The following is a 20,880-nucleotide window of genomic DNA, read 5'->3' as shown; positions in this document are numbered from 1 at the left end:
CAGGTGCTCCGGTAAATTTATTTTAAGTTAGTTATTTTAAAATAAAAAATTTATGGGCGCCTGGGTGGCTCAGTTGGTTAGGCGACTGCCTTCGGCTCAGGTCATGATCCTGGAGTCCCTGGATCGAGTCCCGCATCGGGCTCCCTGCTCGGCGGGGAGTCTGCTTCTCCCTCTGACCCTTCCCCCTCTCATGTGCCTCTCTGTCTCTCTCATTCTCTCTGTCTCAAATAAATAAAATCTTTAAAAAAAATAAAATAAAATAAAAATTTATTTTAAGTCACTACATGGCAGTACCTATGTTGTGCCCTCATCAGTCACAAAGAGAGGAACTCACACTCTTTCTGTGCAACTTTCCTCTGTGTATTGGGAGTTGATTTCCAGTTGAGCAAAGCATGGCCTGTCATTCTCTTAGCCCTCTCCATTTCTTCTTTCTGTGTGCCCTGCTCTAAGCAGGTCACTGAAGGTTTTATTTTGTTTGATTAATCTGAGTGAGAATTGTTCGGATGTTAGATCTAAAGGAATACTAAGCTAGTTTGAGTACAGGGAGGTGAAGAAAGAGGAAATGGGACTCTCATAGCAAACTCATGTGAGAAAGTACAGCCTGATCTCATAGAAACTGGAAAGTTGGCAGTATCTGGGTTTGCCCATCACTGTCCGCACTTTCCTATCAGCAGACCAGCTTCCTCTTCACGGTTCCCAGTTTGTGCTCTCCCATCCCTTAGCTGACAGGCGGTTGGATGTACCCCCAACTTGGGTTCCAATTTTATAAGACCTTACAAATCCAGGGTCTAGTACCCTCTGACTGATTCTTTTTGTATTTATTTTAAAATTCCAGGAGATTCTGACTGTTGCAGAGTGGGTCAGATATTAGCACAGTCTAACCAGCTGTGGCCATGAAGGCAAGTCCACAGGGTGTGTAGGGTAGAGAACCAGGGCCAGCAGATTCTCTAAGAAGGGAGTGTGTGGGAAAGGAATCATGGACATCTCTAGGACCAAACTTTTTGATATTTTTATGTCAACCATATGAATTCTATCACATGATACTATCCACTCTGTTTCCTTAACCATTATCCTTTTAAAGCAGAATTTAAATTACTGTGTCTTTATAAATAACTTTGCTAAAAAAATTGGGTTTTTTTACTTGAAATTAAGAAGTTATTGGGTCAAAAAGACTGAATATCTCTCTACGTTTTTGTATGTAAAAGTATTGTTATCAGTTTACAAGTTCACCAGTAACTTTGGTTTTCCTTCTTTCAGGGTTTTCTGGAAACTGTATCGGCTGTGGAGAAAGAGGATTTCGGTATTTCACAGAATTTTCCAACCATATTAACTTGAAGCTCACCACCCAGCCAAAGAAGCAGAAGCACTTAAAGTACTACCTAGTCAGAAGCTCCCAGGGTGTACTGTCGAAGGGACCTCTTATCTGCTGGAAAGGTAGCACCAACCTCTGGGAGAAAAACCGAAGGGAAGGGAATGAGGATGCTACAGTAATAACAAGTGGCCAGTACAGGGTTCAGAATTCAAGTATAGATAAATCTCCCAAGCTCAGAAGGCTATCCAAAGATGTAAAGCTCTCTGACAGGTTATTTGACTAGCTCCTTCCTATTTTTAATAGAGATTGTCTGGGTTTAAAAAAGTGCATGTCTCTTTGTCTCTTGGGAGGGTAGAGGGCAGACAGACTCTTTCCAGCTCTTCTGTCATTTAGAGAGGACCTCAAAGTGTCATTTTCCTGGTTAGATGCTCTTTCTACTTTAGGTTCTTTGGTAATTCTCATGCATATATAGTTTTCTGTTTTCATTAGGACTGTGTATCCTTTAGAACAAATAATGCTTTCTTCACAAGACCTGGGGAAATGCACTATTAAGTTGGCAAAGTTTCGTGTTTTTTTTAAGTTAAGAAGAACTCAATTAACTTATTTATAGAACTGAATCCAGTTGAAACCTCACATCTTCATGTGATTGATAGGATTTGCCACAAATTCTATTCATTGTTCTAATGCAATGGAATATCTAATCCTTAATTTTTGAGCAGTTACTTAGATGCTGAGATTTTTCTTAATTACTAATATTATTAAAGGCGATGTAATAATTGTCTTTAATGTTTCCATTTGTTGTCTGAGCAAGATTTTGGCCTGACTATGAGAAATAGCACAATAAATCCCAAATTACAACTGCAGATTTTCCTCTAAGTCTTCTACTGTAATTACACTTGGTTGCATTTGAAATGACATTATATAATTCCTTAGGAAATGGCTGCATGTTCCGAGCCAGGTACAGTAATTCTGAGTGGCTTTTGAAGCCTCACATTTAAAAAAAATATTTTTAAGATTTTATTTATTTTTTATAGTTTTTTAAAAAGATTTATTTATTTATTTAAAAGAGAGAGCATGTGTGAGTGGGATGGGGGGAGGGGGAAGGCAGAGGGAGAGATGCTGATTCCCCGCTAAGCACAGAGCCAACTTGGGGCTCAGTCCCACAACCCCGAGATCATGAGCTGAACGGAAGCCAAGAGTTGGACGCTTAACCAACTGAACTATCCTGGTGCCCCTAAAAGATTTTATTAAGTAATCTCTACAACCAACATGGGGCTTGAACACACAACCCTGAGAGCAAGAGTCGCATGCTCTACCAGCTGAGCCAGCCAGGCATCTGAGGCCTCACATTTATAGCAGTTGCTATTTTAGAATTAGAATTGTGTATGTGTATGTATCTATATATACAGATATGCAGATATATAATATAAATATATGCATATAATACACATAATGTGGAGATATCCTTTTAGGCCAAAGTACAGTAACTCTGCAAGGAAGGTCCTAGCACTGAAGGTTATAGAAAACTGCTTCCAGCCCTCGCACATATCTGATAAACTTGGAAACTCTCTAAAGGACCCTCTCTAATTAACTGTAATTTGCAACCATTTATGTTTCTTTTTCACATGCTACCTTTAAATTAAGTCTAATAAAGTATAACATGTAGTATAATTTAGTTGGAAGGTACAGCCCCACAGGGTGTCATAGTATTTGCTATCTAACTGACTCAGTTCAAAAAAAAAATTTTTTTTTTTAAAGATTTTATTTATTTATTTGACAGAGAGAGACACAGCGAGAGCAGGATCACAAGCAGGGGGAGAGGGAGAAACAGGCTTCCCACGGAGCAGGGAGCCCGATGCAGGACTCGATCCCAGGACCCCAGGATCATGACCTGAGCCGAAGGCAGACGCTTAACGACTGAGCCACCCAGGCGCCCCAAAATATTATTTAAAGTATTACAGGAGAGCTCCATTAATATTGGCTTACCTAAAATGAAGCCTGGTGTTGCATGATCAGAAATCACCTTGAATATTATGTATCTATTTCCTTTAATAAAAAGTAAGAATAGGGGCACCTAGGTGGCTCAGTTGGTTAAGCCACTGCCTTCAGCTCAGGTCATGATCCTGGAGTCCCCGGTTCGAGTCCCGCATCGGGCTCCCTGCTCGGCGGGGAGTCTGCTTCTCCCTCTGACCCTCCCCCCTCTCATATTGTCTCTCTCTCTCTCATTCTCTCTCTCATAAATAAATAAAATCTTTTTTTAAAAAAAAAGTAAGAATATTAAGAATTTGAGCATTTTTAATTTTTCTCTTCTACCTATAAATTTTTTTCTTTGCTTCAGCTTTTGGACATAAGTTAAAGTCGAGGTGAGAATGTTGAAAACAGTCTACATGGATTCTAGGTTCCTGTTCCACACTTAAATCGGTCCTGACAGGAGGTTAACTGGCATTTGAAAGTTTATTGTTGTTTTTTTTTTATAAATTACTGATATTTTAGCCTCAGTCTTACCCACAAAACTAGCATGATTATATTGGTTATGAGTAATTTTTCCCCTGGTAACTAATCTGTGAAGAACAAAAGTCTGATCTTTTTTTTTTTCTTTCTAAACATGACATCTGGCCTTAGGAAGACAAAGTGAATTCACCATCTTGAACATTCTCTTGGAGTCAGAATTTGAGGAGGGAGACCTCTGATAAGGAACATGGTTGCCATTTAAGGAGGAGCAGTTTATTTTAGAGATTTTATGGACTGTGTTCCCATCACCTGTGTTAACAGAGTATTGGTCTCCTCCCATAATATGATTCTTACTCCTTCCCAGAATGTAGAAGCCGACAATCCTCTGCTACTTGCCACTCTATGAAACCAAACTCTTCAGTATCATCAACTGTGACTCCGGAAAATGGCACAACTAATGGATACAAATCAGGATTCATTCAGACAGGTATGGGATATTTTCTTTTGGAATTTCAAGCAGCAAATGTATATTTAGTGACACATTTAAAACTTACTGTGGACTGGTTTGAATAGAAATATTTTAAAACAGAGGTATTACCTGCATTACTATTAGAGTAAGAAATTTAGCTCAGGCACAGGGCCTGTCTCTGGAAGAGTCTGACGGTGGGCAACAGGTAGAAATCCAGACATGAGGAGGGTCTGTGTCATAGCTATCAGGTGGCATATACTGGGGACATAACTCATGAAGACTAGAGTTCCAGGGTAGGGCTCTAAACTAAGCCCACAGAACATTACAGGGAATGTTGCCCCAACTAGGATACTAAGTAAGGTCCCAAGGTAGGACTAAGGATCACAACGGAAGAATCCAGGATTGAGTTTCTAGTGGTTCAAGATAGAGGCTTGGTTACAAATAACCAGATAAAATTTTAGTCTGAAACTAGGTTACAGTATTAGAGTAGCATCAGCAAAATGGCCACTCTGATACTGAGCAGATAAGTTGCTAGTCTAAGGCTTCTAAAAATTCCTCCAGTGTAAGGACTGCACTGGTCCACGCCCTGAGGGCAGGATAAGGCTCCAGGTGGGACTGGATGTTTCCAGGTGGCTGAAGGGCTGGAGGGGCTGTAACTGAAAAGATCACTGCAGATAGTATTTGAGAAAATTATTTAGAACCAGTCTAGGTTATATCTTAGGCAAGAAGGAAAGTATTTTAAAAGAATTTGTGAATTGTTTTTCAGTTCACTTGTTTTTTTGTTAAGTGCCCATTTTACTTATCTGATATGCACACTTCACAGTATATGTGCTTTGCCAGTGTCCTCTTAACCGCAAGTTAAAAAAGGCTGTCTTCATTTATTTCACTACTTAGCATTCCTCTTTCAGATTCATGTGAAATTCTGATGAGCTGATAAACTGTTTCTATTTATTTTCAAGAAATAAGTAGTTATTAGAAAATGTTAGCAACCATAGCTATGATAAAAAAGGCTAACTTTATCTGGGGCTCTTCTTGCTGTGTGTCTGCATTCAGCTAAGTCTACTTCATCCGGGATTTTAAAAGTCTGATTTTTAAATTGTCTGAGAGATTTAGATAGAGGCTCTTATCTAAGAGGAAAGAGCATATCTCTTTAAAATGAGAGAACATCGTGTTACTAGGTATTCAAGAAAAAAAAAGTTGGCACTTGGCTCATGGCATTGAAACATTAATTAGCATTCATTACAGTTACATTTCATTACAATAATGATAAACCTATATGTCTCTCCTAGAATATTAGTTTAATAATTTGGGTGATTTCATTGTATATTTTCTTCCATTAGACCTTGGGGCTAGGGAAATGTGATTTTAAAACTACATAAAAAGTGAATATTTACTTTATTACAAAACATATGAAGCATTTACTGTGTTCTAAAACCCTTGTCAGATGCTGGAAGGCAGGGTTCCAACATTTGACCAATGGCTCCAATGATTTAAAAACCACTCGTACAGGGGATAAAAGCACAATGAAACATGTTACTTTTCCTAAAAGGGACAGTTAGATATATAAATAACCAGCTGTACCTGAAAATAATGAAAATATATTAAAATGTTAATAAGCAGTAATGCAGTTTTAATTATATTAGAAAATATATTTTGAAAACAGTATTGCTCTGAAATAGAGGAAATCAAGATTCAGGCTTTAGCAAAGCCTCCATCAATTGCCATGGAAAGACACAGACAAAGCACTGACTGACTCACAGTGAACGCAGGTGGCCAAGATTTATGTCCATATTCTTGTGTATCCCTTGTAGAGGTGAAAGTGGTTATTTGAATATGAAATTAGCTATTAACAATTTTTAAGTGCTGGTGCCTGGGTGACCCAGTCGGTTAGGCATCTGCCTTCGGCTCAGGTCATGATCCCAGGGTTCTGGAATCAAGTCCCTCATCGGGCTCCCTGCTCAGCGGGGAGTCTGCTTCTCCCTCTCCCCCTCCCTCCCTGCTCGTGCACACACTCTCTCTCAAAATGAATAAATAAAGTCTTAAAAAAAAAGAGACAGGGATACCTGGGTTGCTCAGTCGGTTAAGTGTCTGCCTTCAGCTCTGGTCATGATCCCAGGGTTCTGGGATCGAGCCCCACATCGGGCTCCTTGCTCGGTGGGGAGCCTGCTTCTCCCTCTCCCTCTGCCTGCCGCTCCCCCTGCTTGTGCTCTCTCTCTCTGTCAAATAAATAAATAAAATCTTTTTGTAAAAGACAATTTTAAGTGCAATCCATAGAATTTAATAGAAGAAAGTACCCTTTTTAATGGAAATTTACTTATTTTATTTTTTATTATGTTCAGTTAGCCAACAATAGTACATCATTAGTTTTTGATGTAGTGTTCAACGATTCATTATTTGCCTGTTACACCCAGTGCTCATGACAACACAGGTGATGGGTATTAAGGAAGGCACGTGTTGTGAAGAAAGTACCTTTAAAGTGAGGCTTTGTATCTAAAACTTTTCTCTTGATGAATTATCTTTATGAGTCTTCAACAATAATTTCTTTCTTCCTACACGTGTTGAAAGAATAGGCTTTAAGAATTTCATGTTAGTGTTACGAAATCATTGCAAACATTAGAGTTTGCAGCATCTCCGTAGCTGATAGAGATTCATCCTTCTGTAGGAGATGGTCTTCTTAATCAGCGATCACTGACTTCCTGTAATCAACATTTCTTAGCCTGAAATGTAGGTAGGCATGTTGCATAGTATTTGAAGAAGGGATTAATTTACTATTTACACATCTTTGTCTTGAATGCTACCTGCCAAGGTCTGGATTTTCTGTTCTGGCTGGCTCACCGCTTTTCCTTTGCATATTGTTTTCAACATATTTATGTCATTGATAATTCAAATTTTAGTCAACAGTCTCAGTAAAATAGTTTATCATTTTGACTAAAGGTGGCTATATAGTTACCTACCTACACCATGCACACATACCACATAACAAACACACATGTATGTACATGTATTGTGTTTGATCAGGACAAGAATTCAAGAATCGATGAAAAAATCTTTGCCTAACCAAAGATCTTGAGTTTCTCTTTCCTGTTTTCTTCTGAAAGTTTTATTGTTTTATCTCTTACATTAAAGCCTATGAGCCATTTTGAGTTAATTTCTGTGTATGGTGTGAGGTGACCATCTAAGTTCATCGTTTTTTGCATGTGGAATCCAGTTGTTCCTGCACCATCTTTGAACTGACTATTTTTTTGTCAGTGAATTGTATTTGTCAAAAATCAGTTGACTATAGGGACACCTGGGTGGCTCAGTCAGTTAAGTGTCCGACTCCTGGTCTCAGCTTAGGTCATGATCTAAGCTGTGGGATTAAGCACTGTGTCCGACTCTGTGCTCAGTGCAGAGTCTGCTTCAGATTCTTTCTCCCCTTCTCTCCCTCTCTCTCACTCCCTCTCTCTCAAATAAATAAATAAAATCTTTGAAAAAATCAATTGATTATAAATATAAGGATTTATTTCTGGAAAAATGGATAAAATGGACCTCATTAAAATTCAGGATTTTTACAGTTAAAAAGACAACATCAAGAAAATGAAAAGACAAGTAACAGAATGGGAAAAATTGTGTGAAATACATATTTAATGAAGAATTTGTATCCAGAATTTACAAAGAACTCTTACAACCCAGTAATAAGATGACAATACAGTCAAAATATGGGCAAAGGATTTGGAATAGACACTTCTTTAAAGAATATGTACAAATGGCTAATAAGCACATGAACAGATGTTCAACATCATTAGTCATTAGGGAAATGCAAATCAAAACCAAAATGAGATACCACTTCACACCTGCTAGAATGACTATAATCAAAAAGACAGATGGCAGTAAGTCTGTGGATGTGGAGAAATTGGAACCCTCATACATTGCTGGTAGGAACATAGAATGTGGCAGCCACTTTAGAATACAGTTTGGCAGATTCTCAAAAGTTAAATATAAACTACTAGGTAACCCTGCTGTTCCACCTGAATATCTAAGAAGTGAAGACACGTCATCACAAAAAGTTGCATGCAAATGTTCTTAGCAGCATTATTGGTCATAGTTGAAATTTGGAAACAACCAAATGTCAGTCAGCTCATGAACGGATAGACAAAAATGTGATGTATCCATATAATGGAATACCATTCAGCAATAATAAAGAACAAACTACTGACACATGCTAAATCATGGATGAACCTCAAAATCACTATGCTAAGTGAAAGAAACCAGACAAAAGAGACCTTACACTGTATGATTTTGTTTATATGAAATATCCAGAAAAGGCAAATTATAGACACAGGAAATAGATTAGTGGTTGCCTAGACCAGGGGGTGGGAATAGAAATTAACTGAAAATGGAAATTTGGGTTCTTATGGGGGGGATGAAAATGTTCTAAAACTGATTTATCATGGGGGTTGCACCACTTGGTAAGTTGCTAAAAATCATTGAAGTATACATTTGAGATGGGTAAATGTTACAATTTGTAAAATATACCTAAATAAAGGTATGGGAAAAAAAGATTAAATAGAGAAAGAAGAAACCCTTTGGTTTCTATTCTATTTCTATTTCTTATTCAGTGCAATACACTCTAATTTATTGACTCTTTACTGTGAAATGGTAAACAGCACATGGTTTGGAGTCAAAGTCCTGGTATTCAAATATTACATCTGAATATATTCATTGATTCTTAGGATAAATCACTTCTGTGCCTTGGTTTCCTCATTCAATAAACCAAAAAAACCACCTATTTTGCAACTAAGGATTAACTCAGCCTTGCTACCATACTTCTATTTGTGTGACATTCCTCCCAATTATAATTGTTAACTGTCTGTATTTCTCTTATATGCTAGAAGCTCTATGTTCATTTGTTTATCCCTGTACCACCTAGTACCTGGCAAATACCTGAAAATAAATATTATTTGTATTCCATTTTTATTCAAATTTAAAGTTAGCATTTGGGGGATTATTAATTTACTGGTGTGTACAATTTTTCCAAATGAAGATGATATGCTCATCTACCATTAGGAGGAAACATGTTTTTATGCCCTAGCCTATTTGGCAGGATAGAGATGTACCACCTAAGTTCTGCCTTTATTACTAATAGGATAATTTTTAAGAACACTATCAGGCAGGGCCACTTTATGAGCCCTGGGCACATTTGCCTACCCTTTCTCCCTAGAAAAGTACTTAAAAATATGTTTTATGACTGTGTTGATATAAAAATGAATATTTAGTATTATATGTTAAAATACTTTCTTCAACCAAAAGTTCATTGTTTTCTTTTGATTTTAAAATAAATTAAAATATTTTCTTGAGCCCCTAAAAATATTATAGACCCAAGGCACTGTGCCTTCTGTGCCTAAGGGGGAAATTGGACCTATTATTGGAGACAGTATTGTCCATGAAATGGGCTTTTCATTTCTGTGAGCCACGGTAGGTCTAAAGGAGCATAAGCCCTATCTTAATCTTGTGTATTAAAGAACCAAAAACAATATGAAAGGACTTGCCCTATAATGCATCGAGCTCATGAACCTTTACTAATAAAAACAGAGTGGACCTGGCACAGGAAGAGACACAGAGCTGCAGAACAGAGTAGAAATTCCAAAAAGCAGATTCACATAACATACGGGTATTTCATCCTTAATAGAGATGACTTGTAGATCAGTGGACATTTTCTTTCAATAAATGGTGCTCAGAAATCGGATATCCTATGTGGAAAAAAAAAAAAACAAAACTGGACCCCTATTTCACAATCTACACAAAATCAGTTCCAGGTAGTTGGAAGATCTAAATGTGAAAGGCAAAACTATCAAACTTTTAGAAAATATTGTAGAATATCTTAGATATTGTAGATGTCTTAAAGGTAGTGACAAAAAGTGCTGTACATAAAGGAAAAGACTATTTCACTACACTAAAATTATACCTTCTGATTATTAAAAGGCACTATGAAGAGAGTGAAAAATCAAGTCATAAACTAGGAGAAGCCATGTAACACATAAAACTGACAAAGGATGAGTAGGAAGAGCATATTAAGAATGCCTATGAAAAAGAATGCCTTTTTCAATAAGAAAAAGACACATTAACAGAAAAAATGAGCAAGGACTTTGCAAGAGACAAAATACAAGGGGCCAAAAATTACATGGAAAGATGATTAACCACTTCAGTAAATAGGGAAATTACTTTAAAAGTACAATGAGATACCGTTAAACACACACCAAATTGACAATAAGCTCAAGTATAACAGTAGTAAATCTTGGCAAAGTTTTCAAGCAACAAGAACACTGCTGATAGTAGGAGTGTTAATTGATGCCACCACCTAGCAGGTCATTTGCAACATATAGCCAAGTAGAAAATGTGCATATCCTATGCTTCAGCTATTCTACTCCATAAACTTACATGTGTGTACCAAGAGATACATACAAGACTGTTCATAGCAGTGTTCTTCACAATTGGCTCAAAGTGGACACAACTCAATGTTCATCAACAATAGAATGGATAAGTAAGTTGTGATACATTTATATAATGAAATATCATTGGGGTGCCTGGGTGGCTCAGTCGTTAAGCGTCTGCCTTCAGCTCAGGTCTTGATCCCAGGGTCCTGGGATTGAGCCCCGCGTCAGGCTCCCTGCTCGGGTGGAAAGCCTGCTTCTCCCTCTCCCCCTGCTTGTGTTCCCTCTCTCGGCTGGTCTCTCTCTGTCAAATAAATGAATAAAATCTTAAAAAAAAAAAAAAAGAAAGAAATATCGTTTGGCAATGGGAACGAACAGTACCTACATACAGCACAATAGAGGAATCTTAGAAACATCATGTTGAGCAAAAAAGCCATTTACAAAAGAACTCATCCATTATGATTTCATTTTTATTATGTTCAAAACCAGGCAAAAGTAAATCATTTTAGGAATATGGGGGCTCCTGTGTGGCTCAGTTGGTGTCTGCCTTCGGCTCCAGTCATGATCCCAGGACTCATGATCTCAGGGTTCTGGGATCGAGCCCCACGTCGGGTTCCCTGCTCAGGGGGAGCCTGCTTCTCCATCTCCTCCCTGCTTGTGCTTTCTTTTGCTATCTCTGTCACTATCTCTTTCAAATAAATAAATTTTAAAAATCTTTAAAAAAAAATACATACATAGACCAATGTTTACTTCTGAGGGAAGGGAGAGTGAAGGGATGGGGAAGAACACAAAGGAGGGTACTGGCTGCTGGGAGTATTTCATTTTGTCATTTTCCTTGACTTGGATGGTGGTTGGTTGCATAGGTATTTGCTTTGTAATTATTCCTTAAACAATACATAAATATTTCACATAGTCTTTTTTGTATTTTGATCTCAATAGGGAAAAAAGGTGGATTTATCCACTCAGACTACATACATGTAATGTATGCAGTCCTCACACTTTGAGAGTAGGTGGTACAGGCCAGGGATACTATGGTATAATAAATAATAGTATCTTCATTCTTTTGAGTTTTTATGTTTCCCGCTGTGGTGAGTTATTGCTATAGTGGTAGAGCTAGAGTGTGGAGCCTCACAGCTGACTTTGGTCTCCAGGAGGGGAGGAGGCAGAACTAACCCTAATAAAAATCTCTACATGCTCAATCTTTTTTCCTTGCCTGCAAACTCTTCGCGTCCTTTCCTTTGCTTTCTAAGAGTTCAGAGCTCTCATGCTGCCATCATAATACTTCATGATGCCTGCCTTGCTCACACAGTTTTCTTATTTTGTCTCCATTACCCTCCTTTCTCTCCCAGTAAAACTTCTTTGTCCCTGGTGACAGCCATTTAGAAAGCAGTTTCTATTAGAATGTATCATCTAACTGTCCCTAAAATGTAGCTATGTTTGTCCCTTTCCCCTTTAGATTTGTCTTTCTTTAGCTGTTGAACTTCCTTGAGTTCAGTATAATCAAAAGTTCCTCTGGCAGGTTTTTCTAAACTTAGTTCCTTGTAAATATTCAAGTTAATGCTTTGCCGAAACAAAGTCTGCTTTTTCCAAATGTGGTGGGAACACTGGCCAGCAGATTTGCCTACTACCAATCAGACATAGAGAATGTAGGCTCTGTCTTGGGCAGGGGTTGTGGCTTTGCCGCCTTCTCCAAATTCTGTCCCCAGAGTCTAGCATAGTACCTGTCCTGCTGAAAAGGCTCAATAAACATTTGATGAATGAATGCAGGGGAGGGAGGGAAAAGAAAACCAGTGATTATACCCTTCCAAGGCAGGGCCACGAATGTTTGTGAGACCTCTCTTCCTCCCCTACAGAAAAAAAAAAGCCACTATTTAGCAGGTATAAGGAATATGGCCCACTTTGTAGAAATGAAGAAACTAAGTAATAAAAATGAAAAGTAATTTTCACTAATTATGTTAGCCACATTTCATTTTAAGTGATAATATCCTTGCCAACAAGGATATGTTAAGACTGACACTCTCAGCCAGGCTGGTAGAGGTGAACAGTGGCACAATCTTTCAAGAAACTATTTGGTAATATGTAACAAGAACATTAAAACTATATCCTTTACTCTAGTAATCTCACTTTAGGTGATTAGCCAAGAAAATAACCTAAAAGGAAAGTCAAGATAGTCACTGAAGTTATTCTTTATATTAACTAAAAAAGGAGAAGTTACCTTAGTAGAGAAACAACTGAATAAATCATAGCATGCTTGCATGACAAAGATGTTAAAAAAAGATAATTATGGCACTATGCAGCCATATAGAATGTAATCATATTAAGTAAAAAACGTAAGGAGGTGCCTGGGTGGCTCAGTCAGTTAAGTGACTGCCTTCGGCTCAGGTGACGATCTCCAGGTCCTGAAATTGAGCCCCACATCAGGTTCCCTCCTCAGCAGGGAGTCTGCTTCTCTCTTTCTCTCTCTCCCTCTGCTCTTCCTCCCTGCTTGTTCTCTCTCTCTCTCAAGGAAATAAATAAAATCTTTAAAAAAGTAATATTAAAGTGTATTTTTGTTATATCATGTTCAAAGTATGATGCAGATAAAACGTAGAAGGGTATATACTGACAGAAAAAAAAACAAACCATGGTTTGTAGAAGTGAGATTTTTAGCATGTTTGTTCCTATTTTTCAATTTTTTATGTTATATTTTTCATAAACATTTAAAAATTCTCAGGATTAAGCCAAATTTATAGCTCAGTAGAAAATAATCTGCTTTTCCTGATCTCTCTTCAGCGTTCTATGCATGTGTAGGAAAAAGGGCCAGTACTTAGCATAGTCAAGTCCAAGATACAGCTAGAAGGCAACAGAACCAGAATTTGAACTTTCTCTTCTCACTACTGACAATTTTATTGGTCAATTACTGAGTACTAGGATCAGGAATATAAAGATGATACTGATCTCTATGTAGAATTCTGTAAAATGTTCATGTCTCAGACTTTAAGTACAGAAGGTGCAGGAAAAGAAGAGGGGGAGAACCTAGGTTGAAAAATCAATAGCAGACCAACTTAACATTTGCTTCTGGCCAAAATGAGTAAAAAGGGACTGAATTTGCCCTCCTACCTGAAATAACTAAGAAAAACAAAGAAACAAAAATACATGAAAAATGACTTTTAAGAAACTTTATGTCAGACAACAAAAAAACAGTGATGCCTGAGAGATGGGAAACAAATAATCTGAGTCTTTCCATCACCTCAGCTCAGTGCTTTGAGTTTCCAGACCATTCCAGACAAGGAAGGGGAACTGTGGGAGAGTACCCCATAGAAGGAACTCTCCCTGAGAGTACAGGGACACCAAAATAGACAGAGTTCATAGGACCAAGGACCAGAAAAGAGAGAACTGAACAGACAGAATGTGCAGAGGGTCCCCTCAAATGTTGAACACAGCACTGACTGATGCATACATGTAAGAAAACTACTCAAGGCTGGTAAAAAGTACCATCCAACAGGATGAGAGGAAACAGTGCTCAGCATTCTCACAGGACCAGGAACAGGGACTGTTCCCACCAGCTAGAGGAAAACCTGATAGTTCATCAGGCATTGGATAGAGTATTTAGGAAAGTCTTATCTCAGTAAGGGAGAATACTTCATTCTAGACTGAATACTGCTCCAGACCTGCCTAAAAATACCAAAAAATAAAACACCAAAGGATCAAATGGTTTTCAAGTAATTTAACTGTGTTCCAGGACCAAGCTCAAGAATATTTATAGGAATACAAAAAATAATCCGACATCCAACAAGAGAACATTAATAATGCCTGACATCCAAGCAGAGATTACCAGGCATGCAAAGAGGCAAGAAAACACAGCTAATACTGAGGAGACTAATTAACCAAACCAACCAAGAACTGACACAGATGTTAGAATTAGCAGAGAAGGACATCAAAACAGTTATTATGACTATATCTCATATGTTCAAAAAGTTAAGGAGACATGTAAGATATAAAAAGGATCCAGGGACACCTGGCTGGCTCAGTTGGAAGAACATGCAACTCTTGATCTTGGGATTGTGAGTTTGAGCCCCACATTTGGTGTAGAGATTATTTAAAAATAAATAAGTAGGGCACCTGAGTGGCTCAGATGGTTAAGCGTCTGCCTTCGGCTCAGGTCATGATCTCAGGGTCCTGGGATCGAGTCCCGCATCGGGCTTCCTGCTCCTTGGGAGCCTGCTTCTCCCTCTGCCTCTCTCTCTCTCTCTCTCTCTCTCTGTCTCTCATGAATAAATAAATAAAATTAAAAATAAATAAGTAATAAAAAAATAAAAATAGGATCAATTAAAAAAAAAGATCCAAATCAAACTTCTAGAGATGAAAAGTACAGTGTTTGTAATGAAAAATACACTGATTGGGATTAACAATTGATTAGTCATTGCAGAAGAAAAGATTAGTAGCTTGAAGGCATAATAATAGAAACTACAATGAAGCATGGGAAGGAAAAAAATAAAAAGAGCATCAGTGAGCTGTGGGACAACTACAGCCAACCTAATATACTGATAAGTGGAGTGCCTGAAGAGGTGGGGGTGTGGGAGACAAAAAATATTTGAAGAAATAATGGCCAAAACTTTCCAAACTTGATGAAAATTATAAACCTACTGCTTCTCCCTCTCCCACTCCCCCTGCTTGTGTTCCCTCTCTTGCTGTCTCTCTCTGTCAAATAAATAATTAAAATCTTTAAAATAAAAAAAAAAAGCTTGAGTGGCTAATATATACAATACAGTGGTCCAACAGGTTTATACATTATGCTATGTTCACCACAAGTGTAGCTACCATTTGTCCTAATACATTGCTATTATAGTATTATTGACTATATTCTTTATGCTGTACCTTTTATTCCCATGACTTATTCATTCCATAACTAGAAGCCTCCTCTTCACCCAGTTTGCCCAGCCCTCCATCACCTCCTCTGGCAATCATCAGTCTGTCTTCTGTATTTATAGGTCTGATTCTACTTTGTTTACTCATTTGTTTTTGTTGTTGTTTTTCAGATTCCACTTATGAGTGAAATCATATAGTATTTGTCTTTGTCAGTCAGTCTTATTTCACTTAGCATAATACCCTCTAGGTCCATCCACGTTGTCTCAAATGGCATGATATCATTGGTTTTATGGCTGCATAATATTCCGTTGTGTATTCATACACACACACACACACACGCACACACACACTACATCTTCCTTATCCATTCATCTATGGATGGACACTTGGGTTGCTTCCGTATCTTGGCTATTGTAAATAAACCTGCAGTAAACAGAGGGGTACATATATCTTTTAAAATTAGTGTTTTTATTTTCTTTGAGAAAATACCCAGTAGTGGAATTACTGGCTCATATGGTTGGTATTTCTAATTTTAATTTTTTGAAGAACCTTCATACTGTTTTCCACAGTGGCTGCACCAATTTACATTCCTACCAACAGTGAATGTGAGGGTTTCTTTTTTTGCACATCCTCACCAACACTTGTCTTTTTTATTTTAGCCATGCTGAAAGGTCTAGTTGTGGTTTTGATTTGCATTTCCCTGGTGATTAGTGATGTTGAACATCTTTTCATGTGTCTGTTGGCCATCTCTATGTTTTCTCTGGAAAAATGTCTATTTGGGTACTCTGTCCATTTTTTAAATTGGATTGTTTGTTTTTTTGGTGTTGAGTTGTATGAGTTCTTTATATATTTTGGAGATTAGCCCCTTATTGGATATATTATTTGCAAATATCTTCTCCTATTTAGTAGATTGTCCTTTTGTTTTGTTGAGGGTTTCCTTTGTTGTGCAAAAGCTCATAAAACAAGTCTTAATACATTTGAAAGGATTCAAATAATACAAAGTATGTTCTTTACCTAAAATGTAATTATATTAGAAATCAATAACTGGATGGGTTAGCCTGGTGATGGGTATGAAAGAGGGCACGTACTGCATGGAGCACTGGGTGTTATACGCAAACAATGAATCATGGAACACTACATCAAAAACTAATGATGTAATGTATAGTGATTAACATAATAAAAAATATATAAAAAAAAAAGAAATCAATAACTGAAAGATCTCTGGAAAATCTCCAAATATTTGGAAACTAAATAATACACTTCTAAATAATCCATGGATCAAAAGAGAAACCGGAAAGGAAAATAGCAATATTTTGAACTGAATGGAAATGCAAAAGCAAATAAAATTTTGGGGATTCCATTAAAGCAGTATTTTGAGGGAAATTTATAGCACTAAAACCTACTTTAGAAAACAAGAAGGATCTTGGGGGCACCTGGGTGGCTCAGTCAGTTAAGCGCCTGCCTTCGACTCAGGTCATGATCCTGGGGTCCTGGGATCCAGCCCTGCCTCAGGCTCAGCAGGGAGTCTGCTTCTTCCTCTCCCTTTGACCCTCCCCGCTCCTCGTGCTTTTGCTCACTCAGTGTCTTTCTCAAATGAATAAGTAAAAAATCTTTAAGAAAAAAAAAAAAAGAAGAAAGATCTTGACTCAATGAGCTCAGCTTCCACCTTAAGAAACTAGGAAAAAGAAAGTTAACACCAAAGTAATCAGAAGAAGGGAAATAATAAAGATCAAAGTGGCAATCAGTGAAATTAAAAAAAAAAAACACTTTTCTATATATAAAACCGAAATTAAGTTTTGTACTCGTTAGGATTTACGTCCCCCCCCCCCCATTCCATCCCCACTGAAATTTGGAAGAAAATTTAGTACTTGGCTCTGAGGCTGCCAGTTGTACAATGATCTATTTTGCATATGAAAGTTTGTATTTACCTTTTTTGTTCATTAAAAACTTTCCAGTGGTTACGCATTTTTAATTTCAGAGAGTTTATAGAGTTGGTCAGAGCATATTTTGCAAGATCTAGTGCCTAGTGTTGCTTTCCCGGTGTAATAAATGCTGTCTGGCGGAACCTGAAAAAAAAAAAAAAAGAAAAACAATAGAAAAAAATTAACAAAACTAGAAACTAGTTCTTTGAAAAAGTCAATAAAATTGATAAACCTCTATCCACACTATTAGAAAAAAAAAGAGAAAATCCAAATTACTAGTATTAGGACTGAGAGAGGTGACATCATTATCTATTTGAATGATATTAAAAGGATATTAAAAGGATAATAAGAGAACGTGAGGAACATTTTATACCAAAAAATTTGTGAGCTTAGATGAAATGAACAAATTCCTTGAGAGACAAATTACAAGAACTTAAATAAGAAATAGATAACCGGGGCACCTGGGCGGCTTAGTTGGTTAAGAGTCCAACTCTTGGTTTTGGCTCAGGTCGTGATCTCTTGGGCTGTGAGATGGAGCCCCACCTCAGGTTCCGTGCTCAGTGGGGAGTCTGCTTGAGATTTTCTCCCTCTGCCCTGCTCCCCACTCTCAAATAAATAAGTAAATCTTAAAAATGTATATATATAACCTAAATAGTGCTATGTCTTTTAAATACATTAAAAATGTGGTTAATATCTTCAGTGGTAGATTCCACCAAACATTTAAACAAGAAATAATGCCAATTCTACATGAACTCGTCCAAATAATAGAAGAAAATGGACTACTTTCCTAACTCATTATAGTTGGCATTGCTTTGATGCCAAAATCAAAGACATTATAAGAAAAGTTCAAGCCAATGTCCTCATGAAATAAATTAAAAAAAATTTTTTTTGAGACAGAGAGGGAGTGTGGGAGGAGCAGAGGGAAAGGGAGAGCGAGAATCTTAAAAATGCTCCACGCCCAGCACAGAGCTTAACATGGGGCTCAATCTTATGACTCTTAGAGCATGACCTGAGCCAAAATCAAGAGCCTGATGCTTAACTTATCCATGCAGGCACCCCATAAACAAAAAAATTTCTAAATAGAATTTTAGTATATTAAATCCAATAATATGTTAAAAGGATAATACATCATGACTAAGTGGAGTTTATCCCAGGAATGCTTGGTTGGTTTAACATTTGAATATCAATGTTTCCTATGTTAACAAACTAAAAAATAAAACCATATAATTATCTCAGTAGATGCAGGAAAAAAACATTGATAAAATCCAATATTTATTCCTGATACTCTTAACAAATTAGAAAAAAAAGGGAATTTCCTCAGCCTGATAATGAACATCTACAAAAACCCCACAGCGAGCCTACCTAAGATCAGAACAAGACAGGTATGTCTGCTCTTACCACTTCTATCCAATTGTGCTGCAGATTCTAGCAGTGTAGTCAGGCAAGGAAAAGAATTAAAGGCCTCCAGACTGGAAAGGAAGACATAAAACTGTCTTTATTTATAGACCACAGGTGATCTATGTAGTAAATTCAGTGAAATCTACAAAAAAGCTATTAGAACTAATAAGTAAGCTTAGCAACATTCAGGATATAAGATCAATATACAAATATCAATTATATTTCTATATGGCAACAAGCTATCAGAAATTAAAAATTTTAAAATAACAGTACCGTTTATAATACATATAAACATATAATATTACATATAATAAAAATATGAAATATTTAGGGATAAATCTGATGGAAGGTGTGAAAAAACTATAGCCTGAAAACTAGAATATAATGCTGAGAGGAAGTAAAGAAGACCTAAATAAATTGGAGAGCTATCTCTTGTTCATGGGTTGAAAAACTAACATTATTAAGATGTCAGTTCTCTTGGGCGCTGGGTGGCTCAATTAGTTAAGCGACTGCCTTCAGCTCAGGTCATGATCCCGGAGTCCCGGGATCGAGTGCCACATTGGGCTCCAGGCTTGGCAGGGAATCTGCTTCTCCCTCTGACCCTACCCTGTCTTGTGCTCTCTCTCTCAAATAAATAAATATAATCTTAAAAAAAAAAAAAAAGATGTCAGTTCTCTCCAAATTGACCTGTGATTCAACACAATCCAAACCAAAACTCCAAAGGCTTTTTCTGGGTAGAAGTTGACAAGCTAATTCTAAAATTCATATGGAAATGCAAATGACTTAAAATAGCCAAAACAACTCTGAAAAAGAAGAATAAAATTGGAAACTAACACTACCTGATTTGAAGAATGATTTTAAAGCTGCAGTAATCAAAACAACATGGTACTGGTGTAAAGACATACAGATACATCAGTTGAACAGAATAGAAAGTCTAGAAATAAATTCACATGCATATATGTTCATTTAACAAAGGCGCAAAGGCAGTGCAGTAAAGAAAGGATAACCTTCTCAACAAATAGTGCTGGAACAATTGGATATCCATATGCATAAACATGAACTTCAATCTACATCTCATACCACATGAAAAAATAACTCAAGTGAATCATAGACTTAACTGTAAAACTACAAAATAGGGGCGCCTAGGTGGCTCAGTCGTTGGGCGTCTGCCTTCTGCTCAGGTCATGATCCCAGGGTCCTAGGATCCAGCCCCACGTCAGGCTCCCTGCTCATCGGAGAGCCTCTTCCTCTCCCTCTGATCCTTCTCCCCGCTTGTGCTCTCTCTCTGTCTCAAATAAATAAATAAAATCTTTAAAAATAAATAAATAAAATCACTGTGTAATCTAATACTGAAGTAAATGCTCACTTTGTACAATTAAGTACTTCTGATGCCAGTTGTCAGTAGACACATAACTATTTTCTATATTTTTAAAACACTTATTACACTGCTTTGAAACATTTACATTTTAGAAAATATACATGCATACATAAATATGCACTGTATTCATATATACACAGTGAAGTTTCTCTTTCCATTCCCCCTCGTTTCTACATGCCCCCACCAAACAGGTAATCACTGTCACTGGTTTCTCATGTGTCTTTCTAAATTTTCTTTATATCTATTCAAGCAGGCACAAGCGTGGATTCTTATTTTTATACATTTTTTTTTTACTCCAAAGGCAGCATTTTATAATAATCTTCTGCACTTCACTTTTTCATATAGTTATCTCTTAGAAATCTTGCCAAATCAATAAAGAGCTTCCTCATTATGTTTTTTTTTTTTAAAGATTTTATTTATTTATTTGAGAGAGAGAATGAGATAGAGAGAGAGCATGAGAGGGGGGAGGGTCAGAGAGAGAAGCAGACTCCCTGCTGAGCAGGGAGCCCGACTTGGGACTCGATCCCGGGACTCCAGGATCATGACCTGAGCCGAAGGCAGTCGCTTAACCAACTGAGCCACCCAGGCACCCTTCCTCATTATGTTTTACTGTTGCATACTGTCACACTGTGTGCATGTGCCATAATTTATTTACCCTATGCCCTATTGATGGGCATTTATATTGTTTTTAA

General features: G+C 37.3%; 1 protein-coding gene and 1 long non-coding RNA gene across 7 annotated transcripts in view; one reads left to right on the top strand and one right to left on the bottom strand.

Moving 5' to 3' along the window:
- Positions 1-20,880, top strand: part of GREB1L (GREB1 like retinoic acid receptor coactivator) — a 270,133-nt gene that overhangs the window by 151,144 nt on the left and 98,109 nt on the right. The window contains exons 7-8 of the mRNA XM_045886952.3: positions 1,258-1,434; positions 4,128-4,250. Of these exons, the coding sequence (XP_045742908.1) occupies positions 1,258-1,434; positions 4,128-4,250 (300 nt within the window). The remainder of the gene's footprint in view (positions 1-1,257; positions 1,435-4,127; positions 4,251-20,880) is intronic.
- The window catches only part of LOC123852717 (uncharacterized), a 61,336-nt gene that overhangs the window by 19,145 nt on the left and 21,311 nt on the right, over positions 1-20,880 (bottom strand). For 2 of the 6 annotated variants that reach the window (XR_006792988.3, XR_006792989.3), the window contains 2 exons: positions 18,811-18,881; positions 17,323-17,556 (listed from right to left, as the gene is read on the bottom strand). This is a non-coding gene — a long non-coding RNA (uncharacterized LOC123852717). Of the gene's footprint in view, positions 1-10,862; positions 10,969-16,974; positions 17,101-17,322; positions 17,557-18,810; positions 18,882-20,880 lie in introns of those variants that run through there. The other 4 variants (XR_010407298.1, XR_010407296.1, XR_010407297.1 and 1 more) reach the window with 4 other exon arrangements.

This window comes from Mirounga angustirostris, unplaced genomic scaffold, assembly GCF_029215605.1.
Source record: "Mirounga angustirostris isolate CCGP_5_RB_7025 unplaced genomic scaffold, mMirAng1.0.hap1 SCAF_14, whole genome shotgun sequence".
NCBI classification, from domain to species: Eukaryota; Metazoa; Chordata; class Mammalia; order Carnivora; family Phocidae; genus Mirounga; species Mirounga angustirostris.
This window is presented reverse-complemented; position numbering and strand designations above follow the sequence as displayed.